This window comes from Papio anubis, chromosome 2 (assembly GCF_008728515.1).
Source record: "Papio anubis isolate 15944 chromosome 2, Panubis1.0, whole genome shotgun sequence".
Classification (NCBI taxonomy): domain Eukaryota; kingdom Metazoa; phylum Chordata; class Mammalia; order Primates; family Cercopithecidae; genus Papio; species Papio anubis.
The window spans coordinates 158,854,272-158,868,718 of record NC_044977.1 but is presented as its reverse complement, the minus strand read 5'-3'; the positions used below and the strand labels follow the sequence as shown (position 1 = coordinate 158,868,718).

At 36.4% G+C, this 14,447-nt stretch overlaps 1 protein-coding gene across 7 annotated transcripts in view; it reads right to left on the bottom strand.

The window, feature by feature from the left end:
* The window catches only part of NPHP3 (nephrocystin 3), a 42,013-nt gene that overhangs the window by 5,181 nt on the left and 22,385 nt on the right, over positions 1-14,447 (bottom strand). For 4 of the 7 annotated variants that reach the window (XR_004182290.1, XM_021934860.2, XM_021934858.2 and 1 more), the window contains 12 exons: positions 14,124-14,267; positions 13,555-13,652; positions 11,151-11,253; positions 10,621-10,703; positions 8,347-8,485; positions 6,433-6,597; positions 4,972-5,066; positions 4,309-4,431; positions 2,849-3,038; positions 2,425-2,666; positions 1,401-1,476; positions 511-638 (listed from right to left, as the gene is read on the bottom strand). Coding sequence is in view for 6 of the 7 variants with exons in the window: in XM_021934860.2 (XP_021790552.2) it covers positions 511-638; positions 1,401-1,476; positions 2,425-2,666; positions 2,849-3,038; positions 4,309-4,431; positions 4,972-5,066; positions 6,433-6,597; positions 8,347-8,485; positions 10,621-10,703; positions 11,151-11,253; positions 13,555-13,652; positions 14,124-14,267 (1,586 nt within the window). In the remaining variant the exon portion in view is untranslated. The remainder of the gene's footprint in view (positions 1-510; positions 639-1,400; positions 1,477-2,424; positions 2,667-2,848; positions 3,039-4,308; positions 4,432-4,971; positions 5,067-6,432; positions 6,598-8,346; positions 8,486-10,620; positions 10,704-11,150; positions 11,254-13,554; positions 13,653-14,123; positions 14,268-14,447) is intronic. The other 3 variants (XM_021934863.2, XM_021934862.2, XM_021934859.2) reach the window with 2 other exon arrangements.

The window sequence follows — 14,447 nt, the reverse complement described above, 5'->3', positions numbered from 1 at the left end:
AGAAACAATGTGGGCCAGGTGTGGTGGCTCACAACTGTAATCCTAGCACTTTGGGAGGCCAAGGCGGGCAGATCACAAGGTCAGGAGATCGAGACCATCCTGGCTAATACAGTGAAACCCTGTCTCTACTAAAAATGCAAAAAATTAGCCGGGGTGGTGGCATGCGCCTGTAGTCCCAGCTACTCGGGAGGCTGAGGCAGGAGAATAGCTTGAATGGGAGGTGGAGGTTGCAGTGAGCCGAGATCGCGCCACTGCACTCCAGCCTGGGCAACAGAGCGAGACTCCATCTCAAAATTAAGACAAAAAAAAAAAAAAGAAACAATGTGAAAAGAAACACAGTAGAGAAAATACCATGGTCTTCAAGTATGTGTATGCTCATTATAGGACATCATACATGAAATTTGGCATTATCAATTTTTTTCTAGCTTTAGACTTGATAAAAATGTAAAACAACATTGTATCAAAGAGAAAATGGTTAATTATTTTCATTATTAACCCCATGGTACTCACTCCAGGTTATTTTGAAGATAGTAGAGAACACCCAGTTCATTGAGGGTCCGAGCATTATCAGGTGTGTCCTTACCTAATGTAAGCTCTTCTAACTGTAGAGCCCGTCTACGTAAAAGGGCAAATCCATACTGCAGCGAACATGAAAAATGAAAAGCAATCACTAAGTAGGTGCAATCCTTGATTCTGAAACAATATATGAGGGTCCTAAAACATCTTCCTTTTTTCCCATTTAATCTAGATAACTTATTTTAAGTATCACAGTAAATTAACTTGATGATTTACAAACACAAATATTTCCACATGGCAACACATTCTAAAATTCATTAAAAACTATTTCATGAAAATGATTGTATTTTAGAAAGTAAACTATATCTCAAAGTGCTTCAAGAAACAATAGAATATAATTAATTTGCAGATATTCATCAACCCCATAGGTAAACACATAAATATCAGGTCCATAAAAATGCACACAGCATTTTAAATTAAAGAAATATGGTACATTTAGACTTTATCAGCAACTTAAAAAAATAAAAATAACTTTTATTGTGTATTTGAGGGAAAGGCTTTCTTCACATTTGAACATAACACAAAATGTTAACTACATTTATTTTATTCCTTTTTCCAACCCTTTAAAGAACTGAGGTAGCTTTAAATTCTGTCTTTCAAAGCCTAACCTTCAAATGAATTTAGAGTTCCACTTTTTAAAGTCTAAATTGTACTTCTCAGTAATATGATATTTTAACACATAAATAAGAAAATGTTAGGTAGTTCTTTTCTTAAAAACTAGAAGATTTTAAAATCTAAAGCTCTTAAACATGTGGGGTGTATGCATTTATGATGCTCTTTTCCTCTTACATTCAAAACACAACACAAAAGAAATCTCTCCTTACCAAGTTGCCTTTTTTCTTTATAGCTTTCTGACGAATTTTAAAGGATTTTTTCCTAAAATGTTCAGCTTGTTCATATCTTAAAAAAAATTACAGTAAGTCAAACAAAAGAAACATTCAAAGTATACTTCAGTGAAATGAAAGCACTCTTTTCATAGTGTAAAGTCTTTTTGGGCTATTAAATACATCATTTTTCTAGAAATGATAGTCATATGACATTACAAATCTCTAAAAAACCCTTCATAAAACAAAATATGACAAAACACTAAGATACCTTAGTCTATCATGGATGTTTTTCTAATAAAAAGTTCTGTTCAATTAAAAAAATTTTGACAAAACAAAGTCAGTCTAGTCCTCTAAGTAGCTGACATTTAATAATCTTTAACTCATCCTAAGTCTCTGAAGGGCAACCTAACTATATGAAAATCCAAAATTTTAGTTTTCTATAGAGCACTATTAATTTTTAACAACTTTTTCTGCATAGACTAATTTCTGGTCAAGTTTAAATGTGAAATTCACACAAAATTTGTATGAAACAATACTTCTAGAAGTTACAAAATTAAAACTAGTACATAAAATTACTTTCAGGCTATGTGTATAAGTTGTATATGAAACATAAATAAATTTCATGTTTAGACTTGGGGGATGTCCCATCCCCATGATAATCTCATTATATATATGCAAATATTCTGAAATCTGAACAAATCAAAAATCTTGAACACTTCTAGTTCCATATTTGGATAAAGGATACTAAACCTATATTAGTAAAGCACTCAAAGTTAGTCAGTGAATGAGCCAGGATTCCAGGATTCAAACCCAAGACTATATGACTCGAAAGTCCATGTTCTATCCTTCACGCATCTTCAGAGATGAATCTTACAGTTCTAATTTTCTCTGTTTACCACATGAAGATTAGGCACAGGGTACGGAAAAGTACACAGTGATAAAATAAAGCCTACCCCATAAGTACATTAAAACTATAATTCCCCTTCATAAAATCAGGTATTACTGATCTAAAAAATCTTACTTATTTTGTTTCTGGTACAAAGTTGCAAGTGCCTCCAGTTCACGGGCAGTATATGGATGGTCCGCACCATAAGCGTTTTCTGAGATTTCTAATGCCTGTTTATACAGTTGTTCTGCATTGCCAAACTTCTTCCACTGCACGTATACACTTGCTAGTTGGTGGAGGGACTGGGCTACTCTTGGGTGATCGGGATCTAAAGCTGTTTCTCGAATCTCTAAAGACCTCTGCAAAGGTACTACAGCCTGGGGGGAAAAAGGGTGAAAGGCCAATTAAAGTGAGTGAAATGCTGCAAGATCTGTCATCTGATTAAATATTAAAGATTATAGCACAACAAATGAAAACTACATTAACATCTTAGAAAAACAGAAGAGTGAACACAAAAATCCCACCTGTCTCTGGCTTGCCATTGATGTGCTGAGCTTACCTGACTGAGAAGGCCTAGATCCTTGAGAAATCGCCCCAAGGTTTCATAAAGATCAGCTAAGCAACTCATGTTCTCCTCGCCTTCGCAGTTTTTCTCATACTGCTTCAATGAATCGAAGTATTCTGTTGCCATTGCACTTTTGTCTTTGCCAACAAACTGCCAATAACTCAGCAACTCAGCAAAGTGTCCCCTGTTTCAACAAATAACAGTACTTTAATGAAAACCACACTTTAAAATCCACTACAGAATGGAAATTCCAGAATTAATATCAAGTTATTGACAATTTATTAGTAGGCGAGTATTGTGTAGTGAGGTGAGACTCAGACCACTCACTATCTGAGTTCCACCACTATCCTAGCTATGTGATCCTGAGCAGGTTGTCTGACCTCTTAGACCTCATCACCTTCACCTGCAGAAATGGAGACACTACCTGCCTCGGCTGGTACTGTAGGGGGATTATGGCACACAGTAAGTAATCCACAGTGTTGGCTGTTATCCTTAATACCATCATGGCTACTTACCAATGGGAATCTACTTGAATCCTTTTTACACATTTCACAATACGGAGCCAACTGCTGAGTTCACTCCCAAAATTATTTTAAGTATGGAAATTCAAAGAGAAGAAACTAATGAAAAATAAACTGTCACAGAGTATCTACTTTGCATTTTCATCACGAAATTGAATGACAAAAGTAAGCTTATTCATTTGTAGGTGATTTTAAGTAGCATGGGAGAGCTGGTAAACTAAAATAACCTGATTTCAAAGGAATCATGAAAAACTGGAATGGAGATCAGAAATCATTTAAGACATGCAACAAATTTGAAAGAGTTTATATAGGAGCAAAATAAATTACATACGTATCGTATAAGAAATGTCTAAATTTCTAAGTAAGGCAGAAAAAAAACCCTCATGAAGTTCAGCAGGTTAGACAGTTGGCTCATAAAAAGGTAGTTCTGCCACTGACAAACCAGAACACAACAAGAGAGACAAACAGAGTACATTTTGAATTAGGGTAATTATTTCTTTAAATTCAACACCAGACATAGAAAATAAACAAACAAACAAAAACAAATAAATTCAACACCAGACAGATTCTATTGTAGCCCAGAGTCTACTTTGAAGCCAATGCTTTCAGATATCTGAAGGCCCGAAGAAGCAGACATCATGAACCACCTCTCTGGGTGGTTTAGACTTAGACCTGCTTAAATGTAAGCATAAGATAAAAAGTTGAACAGAAATCATTCCAGCTCTGATTTCATAAAGCAGCAGTACTCTATGTTTTCCTCCTGGGAAAAGTAGATCTAATAGAGATTTGTAAATTGTCTCAAGATTTCTCCTACACTGTTTATATTTCAGATACCTGGACTAATTTTTAAATTAAAAATACCATTTTTCTTTGTTAAACTGAACATCTTTAAATCTCTCTTTCTGGGGAAGAATGTTCTATAATGTTTCTTACCTTTTATAAAGGTTTTGAGACACAAAGAGATTAAGAAGGCAATCATGCAGCTTCTGTTTACTTCCCTGCTGCTGAAAAAGCCACGGGAGTTCATCTGCACTTCTCCAAGTCACTCTGTCCTGACTATCGTAAGAGAGGAGACAATATTCAATATCTTCCTACAATGAGACTGCCTCAAAAAGGCTTCAAACAAATGTTGAAGAAAAATATATTTAACATATGTCTCTGATTCTTTAAGTATAATTTAATACTAAAAAGTTAGGTCAAAATCAGAGACTTTACCAAACTAAGAAAATAAATTCAGTGACATGCAGAACCATCAACCAAACTCTAAAAGTATTTTCCTAAAATTGAACTATTTTTTAAAACCCTCAATGGACCCATATACACACATACAGATACATGGACACAAACTATTGGAATAAAATAAAAATAATAAAATGATCCTACACTGATTTTCCTTGTTTAAACTTTTAGCATAATATTAAAAGACAAAATCATCTTTTGCTCTTCTGACATTAACAGAACAGGGAGAGGATTTAATCTTTTTTGTAATAATTAAATTTTTATACTTTAAGTTGTAAGCTAAGAAACAGAAATAAGGACACAAAGGTAGAGGGTGTTGCAGAAGTCACAGAAGAACAATAGGAACATTTACAATACCTTAGCTGCAAGGTGAAATAGTTGATTAGCTTTTGCCTGTATGAAGAAGTAACGGTGGGGTCTTCCAGGTACTCCAGTCTCACTGTTTCCCAAGCCTAGGGAGAAAAAGAAGAAATACTCAGTTCTATTTTATGTAAGTCACTGTACATCTAACAATAGATTTGCAAAAAAGAATTTATAATTATTCCTATTTTATAGCTGTATACTAGAAATGTCACTTAAATGTTTTTAAATTTAGGACACATTTATTTGATAAACTGTTACTAGAATAAAAATTCCTGTACTAATATTTATAAGCTCAAAACACAATTTAATTCAAACTTGAGTTAATACATTAAAAATCTCAGAAGTGTGGAATGAAAAGTTACTAAAAAGAATAAATTATATTCAAACAATACACAATAAAGGAAAAAGGCTGTGAAATTGCAAACATTTCACATCTACAAATACGATACAGCATACTCAAATGTAAGACTTAATTTGCAATTGTGTATATATAAAAATCAACCATGGCATTGCAGATGATAGGAATCATTTTATCCAAAACATCCTAAACATTTACTTCTATGTGCTAAATATCTTTCTAGTTCCTCACAAGGACCAAGAACCACCTCAATTAATTTGCTTCACAACCCCTTTTGTAAACTGCTAAAGTCTGCCCAGGGCTTAGAACTTGCCCAAGTTTAGATAGGTATTAATCCAGGAAAAGGAGGCTGACTGGCTTACAGAGTACAAACTCTTAATACATATACAGTCATGTGCATATAACAATGTTTTGGTCAACAACAAACTGCATATATGATGATGATCCTATAAAATTATAATCAAGCTGCCCTATACAGGCATATCGTTTTAAAACTTTTATACCACATTTTTACTGTAACTCTTCTGTATTTAGATACACAAACACTTACAGTTACACACAGTACTCAGTACAGTAATATGCTGTGCAGGTTTATAGCCTGGGAGCAAGAGGCCATACCATATCACCTCCAAGTGTGGTAGGCTGTACCATCTAGATTTGTGTAAGTACGCTCTATGATGTTCACACAATGATAAAATCACCTAATGATGTGTTTCTCAGAACATATCCCCATTGTTAAGCAATGCACAGCCGTATAATAATACCAGCAATTCAATGAAACATAATTGAAAAAACTTCCTTCTCTTCAAGAAATAAACTACCTTTAAGAAACTATTTTTGATCTTTTGTATCTGACTTGTTTTTTAATTTTAAAAATTGTATTGTGGTAAGACCACTTAACATGAGACCTACCCTCTTAATAAATTTTTAAGTGTACTACAGTATTGTTAACTTCAGGGACAATGTTGTATAGCAGATCTTTAGAATTTATTCCTTTGGAAGAAACAATCTTGCCACTGCACTCCAGCCTGGGTGACAGAGGAGACCCTGTTTCTTAAATTAATAAATAAATGAAAAGATGCCTAAAATAACATTACCTGCAGATGTTGAAACCTGAGCAAGCCACAACCATAAGTCAACAAACACATTTTGTATAAATTGTGAATAAGGGAGGTCAAGAAAGTCCAGGACATCTCAGGATAGAGTTCCATCAGTTCTGATTCACTCACACCATTGTGACTAACATTGACAAGGCAGAGAATCTAGGTAGCAAAACAAATTAACAGTAATCATAAAGCACCTCTATAAGTAACTAACAGCCATTAAAATTTCCATAATTCTTTTAAGGCTATTTTTTTTTTTACCAAAACTTATAATCCAAATGATTTAATAAATCAAAAAATAGATTGCTTAAAACACACTGTCCAAAAAACATTAATCAAGATTAAGATAGTGTATCTATAAAATCTAGCACACCAAAGATAATACTCATATAGAAAAAAGTATAGTGAAAATTAAAACTGCATAAATGTATTATTATAATTAATGGCAGAATTCCAATTCCAGGAAGACAGTGGAAGAAAATAGCCCTTCTATTATAAACATGTATGGATATCAGACACATTTCTAAAAGCACAGTTGATCCTGGAAAAAAGATAGGGAAATCCTCCAACTGTCAAAAATGAATAGGAAATTGAAATCAGAGTTTTGACAGCTGAAACTGCTGGCTATGGGGGCAGTGGAGCTAGAGGACAGGCAGCAGCCCCCAGGAACTTAAGGGTTTAGGTTTCTCACACCCACAGTGGGATGGAAGGTGAGCCCTTAAGCCGTGTGAGGCAAGGAGGTGGAACTAGATTTCTTGTCAACACCAGGACCACTGAAGGGTTTTGAAGGACCTTCACGCTCAGTGAAGGGGTGCATGAGAAAAACATTAGCCCACAGACGTGGAGAGAATACAAGGAAGCTTGCAGGGTTGGAGTGGGCTGAGAAGTCCAAACCCCGGGAACCACCAAGCTGAAAAGTTAACATAAAAATAGATCCAGGTTCAAACGACGAGGTTGCTAGATATACATTTTCAAAAACCAAAATTGAATACATCAACAAAAACTAAAATGTTACTTTAATTACATAGCACTTAATTCTAAAAATATATATGGAAAATTAGACAAAGCAATTGTGAAGAATAATAATAAAAGGAGATTTACCCAAGTAACTACGAAAACTTACTTTAAAGTTCTAATAACTAAGCAGTGTGGCACTGGCAAAGAATAGGCAAAATCAGAACAGAAGAGCCTAGAAACAGACCCACATTTATTTGTGAGCTTGATATTTGTCAGTTGGCATTGCAAATGAGCAGAAGACATGTATTATTTAGTAAAAAGAACAATTAATTATCCACATGACAGAGGATTAAAAAGCAGATCCCTTCCTCACACAATAAACAAAAAGATACCAACAAGAGTTAAGGACTTCACACATGAAGAACAAAACTGTAAAGCTTTTTGAAGGAAAGTATTGTTTGTGTGTGTGTGTGTGTGTGTGTGTGTATAAACACATGCATATATGTATGAAAGAAAGCTCTGTATAATGGATGAAACCATAATGAATGATACTATACAGTTAAAAGACAAGAAACAAACAGGAAAAAGACATTTATTTGTGAATTTTCTAATAAAGGATTTGTTTTCAGTATGCAGAACATTTAAGACACCTACAGATCAATAAGGAAAAGACAAACAACCCAATTAAAAAATGGGTAAAGACTTGAACCAGCAATTCAGAAAAAAAGGAAACAAGGATAGCCAGTAACATGAAAAGATGATAAATCTCAATGATAATCAGGAAAACACAAATTTCCACAAGCACACTCCGGCTATCAGCATTCCTGCATACGCCTGAAACATATTTAAGCACAAATTTTAAAAGAATTGTTATTTACTTCCATTCACACACACACAAAGCAAACTAACATTCCTTTTGATAAGTTTTACCTGCTTCATTTTACATTTTACCTGCTTCATTAGCTCTTTATCCACATCATCGGCCATGGACTCCTGGATAGAGTGCAGAACGAGTCTATATAATGAAACAGTATCTTGACACTGGAAACACTGATGAAGGATTTTATCTAAATTGCCTGCTCTCCCAGCACTGTTGGAATTGAGAAGAGATTTAATTTCTTACAGATTGCCAACATCTGTGAAAATTTTGAGATCGATTAAAAACAATGTGAACTCTTATTTTTTGTACTGCAACCAATAACAAATTCAATAAAACATGATACAGGAAAGTGGTAGTTTTATGCGGCTGCTAGAGTCATTGGGTTTATTTTACTATATATAATTTAATTCAGTGCAATAAACATGCTGAAATCTATTATTTGTCAAGCAATTACTAGGCATTAGGGAATATAAAAATGAGTCAGTTATGGTTCTTATTATCCAGAAGCATGCCACCTACATACAGGAAGCAGGGAAACGATGATAAGTATTGTTAGTTAGCCATGCAAATTAAATTTGTGTGGAGCCAGAATTTTGAAAACACAAGGCTAAAGAAAATCATTAAATAGGGGAGTTTGTTTTAAAAGATTACACAATATTTACCAGTTTTTTATTATTATTATTATTTTTATTTTATTTTATTTTATTTTATTTTTTTGAGACGGAGTCTCGCTCTGTCGCCCGGGCTGGAGTGCAGTGGCCGGATCTCAGCTCACTGCAAGCTCCGCCTCCCGGGTTTACGCCATTCTCCTGCCTCAGCCTCCCGAGTAGCTGGGACTATGGGCGCCCGACACCTCACCCGGCTAGTTTTTTTTTTTGTATTTTTTTTAGTAGAGACGGGGTTTCACCGTGTTAGCCAGGATGGTCTCGATCTACTGACCTCGTGATCCACCCGTCTCGGCCTCCCAAAGTGCTGGGATTACAGGCTTGAGCCACCGTGCCCGGCCATATTTACCAGTTTTTAAAAATAATGTAAAGATGTACAAAGAGAAAAAACAAAGGGTCCATAGTGTCTTTAAAATAGGTACTTTCAAAAATAAAAACAATAAAAGATACTTTCAATGAACATTATTAAATGTATGACAAATGACTCACACGCCTGAATCATACTCATTGTATCACTTATGTTCACAGAGGCCAGATGCGTTGCCACAACTAACAGTGGAAAAGGACGGTGGAAATATCACAGGCAGGCTGGGCACAGTGGCTCACAGGCTGTAATCCCAGCACTTTGGGAGGCTAAGCAGGTGGACTGCTTGAGCCCAGGAATTCAAGACCAGCCTGGCAATCATGGCAAAACCCCACCTCTACAAAAAAATACAAAAATTAGCCAGGCATGGTGGTATGCTCCTGTAGTCCCAGATATTCAAGAGGCTGAGGTGGGAGGATCGCTCGAGTCTGGGACGCAGAAGTTGCAGTGAGCCGAGATCGAGCCTCTGCTCTCCAGCCTGGGCAACAGAGAGTGAGACACTGTCTCAAAAACAAAAACGAAGATGAAATATCGTGGGCAATGTAAAGTTTCAGAAGATGTTTTAAATTTCAAATTTGGTGCTCAAGATGAGAACATGGAATAAACAGACAAGAAGTACTAGATTCGATGTCTGGAAATATGTGTGCTAGAATTGCCATCTATTGCAATGAATAACAAAAAATGTATTAATCTTTTTTTTTTTTTTTTAACCTCAGATTGAGAAAAGACAAAGTAAAGTGATGCTATACTGAAGAAGAAATAAAAGTAGTAAAACATTCTAATGGTTGAGAATAGATAGAATAGGGTAAAGCTATACTGAGGAAATAAAAGTAGTGACACCCTAATGCTTATCTAAAGGCAGATTACTAATGGATATCTAAAATAGAACTATTTTATAATAAAAGTTTATCAGGACTTGAGAACAGAGACAATTAAAAATTCGTATCCATATATCTACCTCCTGATATTCAAAGACACCTGAAATAATATTCTAACCCTCAGTTGTTTCCTTCACTTTCCCAAAGCTAGGGGCCACAAATGAGGGTGAGGATGGCTTTCTTTTGCAACCTCCAATAGGGAACAGATTAGTGTGAAGAAAATGAGACAAATCTATCAAGTTCTGACAATCATGGGCAGTAGGTACTCAATCTTCACCTGTAAGCCATGTTCTCACAAACGTTAGTATCACTATTCAAATAAAATCTGAGTGGCTCAAGAGACTGGTGTAGTGATTGGTTCTCAGTTTTGCAGGGTGAGAAAGGGTCTGCAGCAATCACAAAACATGCAGAAGATCATGTAAAATAACCAACACTTACCGCGCGATCATTTTGCCGAAAAGGGTGACATAAAGGGCATTGCAGGTTGTAGCAGAACGACAGTGTCGTTCCAGCTTCTTCTCCTGCACCAGTTTACCAAGAAAAACAAAACAGAAATACAAAAACCACCCTGGAATTAAGCGGTCTTTACTATCCAGCCATCAACAAATACCCCAACAGAAGTAACACCACTGCTGCCATCAGTGACATCACGCCTTGCGTAGTGGATCCTCGGCTGTGGTCAGCCTTCCAACTGCAGACCACAGATGTGGCCAGTAGGAAAATGCTTTTTTGCTTTTAAAATACCTGCTTAATACTATATAGTAAAGTAAACCTTAAGACCAATATCTTTTTATTGCTTCTTTTCTACCTGTCATTAGTTTAAGAGGCAGTACATTTACCAAAGTAATTACTAAACTCTAGTTTTCCTTATGACAGATCCCCTACATTGAATTTTAAGTCTCCTATAAGACGTTTCATAGGAAAGATAAGAAAGAGTAAAAGATTGCATCAAAATTAAAAATACACACCTGCTCTTTACTCAGTTTAATGTCTACAGAGTGGCATTCTGCGATTATAACAGATTTTGCATCTTTTGGACTTAAGGGATCAAGATGAAGTGTAGGCCACAACCTTTTATTTAAAGAAAAGAAAAATGAAATTTTAATAATACAAGAACTGTAATTACCCACAACACAATTTAAAATCCACCACAGGAATTAACTTTTTATACTGCTTTTGTAAAATAAGCAAAACTAATGTCTATTAATCATATTAATTATCTCACTCATTCTAACATGTGTATCATTACTTTTAGCAATGAATCACAACAAAGTTATAAAATAAACAGTATATACATTAGTTATATAGTAAACATTTCTAGTTCTATATGCCATACTATCAGTAAAACTAAGCATAGGTATGAGTATCTATGAGGAGTGGCACCAGACACAATTATTGTCCACAAGCACTTGTAATGCAACTGAAATTTAACTATTACAACATACATTCTCGATGTGGTAGTGAAAATTGGAGTTGTGGGGGAGTTAAACTTACTCTTTTTATGTATATGTACACATAGACACATATATCTATTTATATATACAAGCTGACATACAATAAGTGTGTGGTATTAAAATGTCTTGGGGGAGGCAATTTACAAATAATATGTCTAAAAAGGTTCCTTATAGGAGCAAAAACAGGTTGAGAAACACTGTTCCATGTGATCCAATTGCTCTACTTTTTTTTTTTTTTTTTTTTTTTTGAGGTGGAGTCTCGTACTATTGCCCGGGCTGGTGTGCAGTAGTGCGATCTCGGCTGACTGCAACCTCCACTTCCCAGGTTCAAGTGATTCTCCTGCCTCAGTCTCCCAAATAGCTAGGATTTCAGGCGCCCACCACCATGCCCGGCTAATTTTTTGTATTTTTAGTAGAGATGGGGTTTCACTGTTGGCCAGGTTGGTCTTGACCTCCTGACCTTGTGATCCACCTGCCTCAGCCTCCCAAAGTGTTGTGATTACAGGCATGAGCCACTGCACCCAGCCATTTGTTTGTTTTTTGAGACAGAGTTTCACTCTTGTTGCCCAGGCTGGAGGGCAGTGGTGTGATCTCAGCTCACTGCAAGCTCTGCCTCCTGGGTTCAAGTGATTCTTCTGCCTTAGCTTCCCAAGTAGATGGGATTACAAGTGCCCACCACCACGCCTGGCCAATTTTTGTATTTTTAGTAGAGACAGGTTTCACCATGTTGGCCAGGCTGGTCTCGAACTCCTGACCTCAGGTGATCCACTCGCCCCGACCTCCCAAAGTGCTGGGATTACAGTTGTGAGCCACTGTGCCCAGCCACTCTACTTTTTTTTTTTTTTTTTTGAGATGGAGTCTCGCTCTGCTGCCCAGGCTGGAGTGCAGTGGCCGGATCTCAGCTCACTGCAAGCTCTGCCTCCTGGGTTTACGCCATTCTCCTGCCTCAGCCTCCCGAGTAGCTGGGACTACCGGCGCCCGCCAGATCGCCCGGCTAGTTTTTTGTATTCTTTAGTAGAGACGGGGTTTCACCGTGTTAGCCAGGATGGTCTTGATCTCCTGACCTCGTGATCCGCCCGTCTCGGCCTCCCAAAGTGCTGGGATTACAGGCTTGAGCCACCGCGCCCGGCCTACACTCTACTACTTTTTAAAGGACCATTAAAGTGAGCTTGCATTTCAAAACAACAGGTGTCTATTATTCCCAGCCCGGCCCTTTCTCTATTTTCCTCATCTATAAATTTAACTGCCTACTAGACATTGTTATGTGGAGCTACTCAAACTAACCATGATTGAAAACTAAACTCATCACCTTTTCCCCACAACCTGCCTGTCCTCCATGTTTCCTATTTCAGTTCATGAAGCTACATTAATTAATTTCTCAAGTCAGAAACTCCAGAATCATCATCCTGGCTCTTTCTTTTTCCCTTGCATCCCAGATCTATCTAACCTCCCACCAAATCCTTTTTTTTTTTTGGAGACAGGGTCTCCCTCTGTCACCCAGGCTGAAGTGCAGTGGCGATCTCTGCTTTACTGCAACCTCTGCCTCCCAGGTTCGAGTAATTCTCCTTTCTCAGCCTCCCAAGTAGCTGGGATTACAGACATGCACCACCATGCCCAGCTCATTTTTGTATTTTTTGTAGAGACAGGGTTTCACCATGTTGGCCAGGCTGTTTTCAAACTGCTTGCTCCAAGTTATCTGCCTGCCTTGGCCTCCCAAAGTGCTAGGATTATAGGCTCACACCATTGCACCCGGCCCCAAAACCTATAGATTTTTTTTTCATAAATTCACCCACTTCTCCCCATCCTCGCTGCAAGTTACATAAAAAACATGAAAACCATAAATGCATATTTAAAACCTTTCCTTGTTTGTACTTAAAACATTTCATGTACTCTGAAAGAACTAAAGTTGGCATCATACCTCCATGCTGGAGGGCATGTTTCTACATTCACAGAAACAATTACTCTTACATTCACTGGCAGTGGATCTATCAGCCATTTCATGTGTTTTTCAACTTGCTTAAAAATATAAAAACAAAATTCAATCTATTAATCAAAATATTTCAAAACAATCCAATAATAGCTCCCCAAATAAAATGAAATTCTCATTAAGTTTATCTTATTAAGGACAAAAATCTTATTTTGGGGTGATTTATTTTAAATTTTAAAAGAACAAGTAGCAAAACATTATCATCACCAATTTGAACTCTGGACACGTCAGGAAATGTCAAGGCCCTAAAAATATGTCAAAACTAATAGTCTTTGCTAATTGTGTAAATTCAGTTGGTCTTTCTCAATAAAATATTAGTGTCTGTGGACATACAATATATTTTTTAAATCCATGTTTCCTCCCTAGAAATAAAGAAGAAATATAAAAAATAACATCATATTTTCTTCTCACAAACATATAATTTAAGTGCCTGATCTAGCTATTACTGAATTTGTATCTCTTTCTGAGTGTATCAATAGGTAACAAATAGAAAATGGTACCTGAACTTGATCTATAGAATCAATAACAATGATGATGCTGCCTTGATGACGAGCAGACAGTTTTTCCAGCCAACGTGGAAATTCTTCCAGAAGCTTAGCAGGATCCAGTGTCAGAGCAGAGACTGACCAAGAGTGCTGCATCAACTACAAGATAAGAACATACACAAACTGAAGTAGTTACACATAGTTACTGAAGTAGTTACAGAGCTGGGGGAAATATTTCCATTCTCACTTTTTTATAAACCAAAATCAAGTCACCAAGAGGACCTGATTGTATCGAATATTATTTTTAACCTAATACAAAACCAAAACAGGTGGCTAATA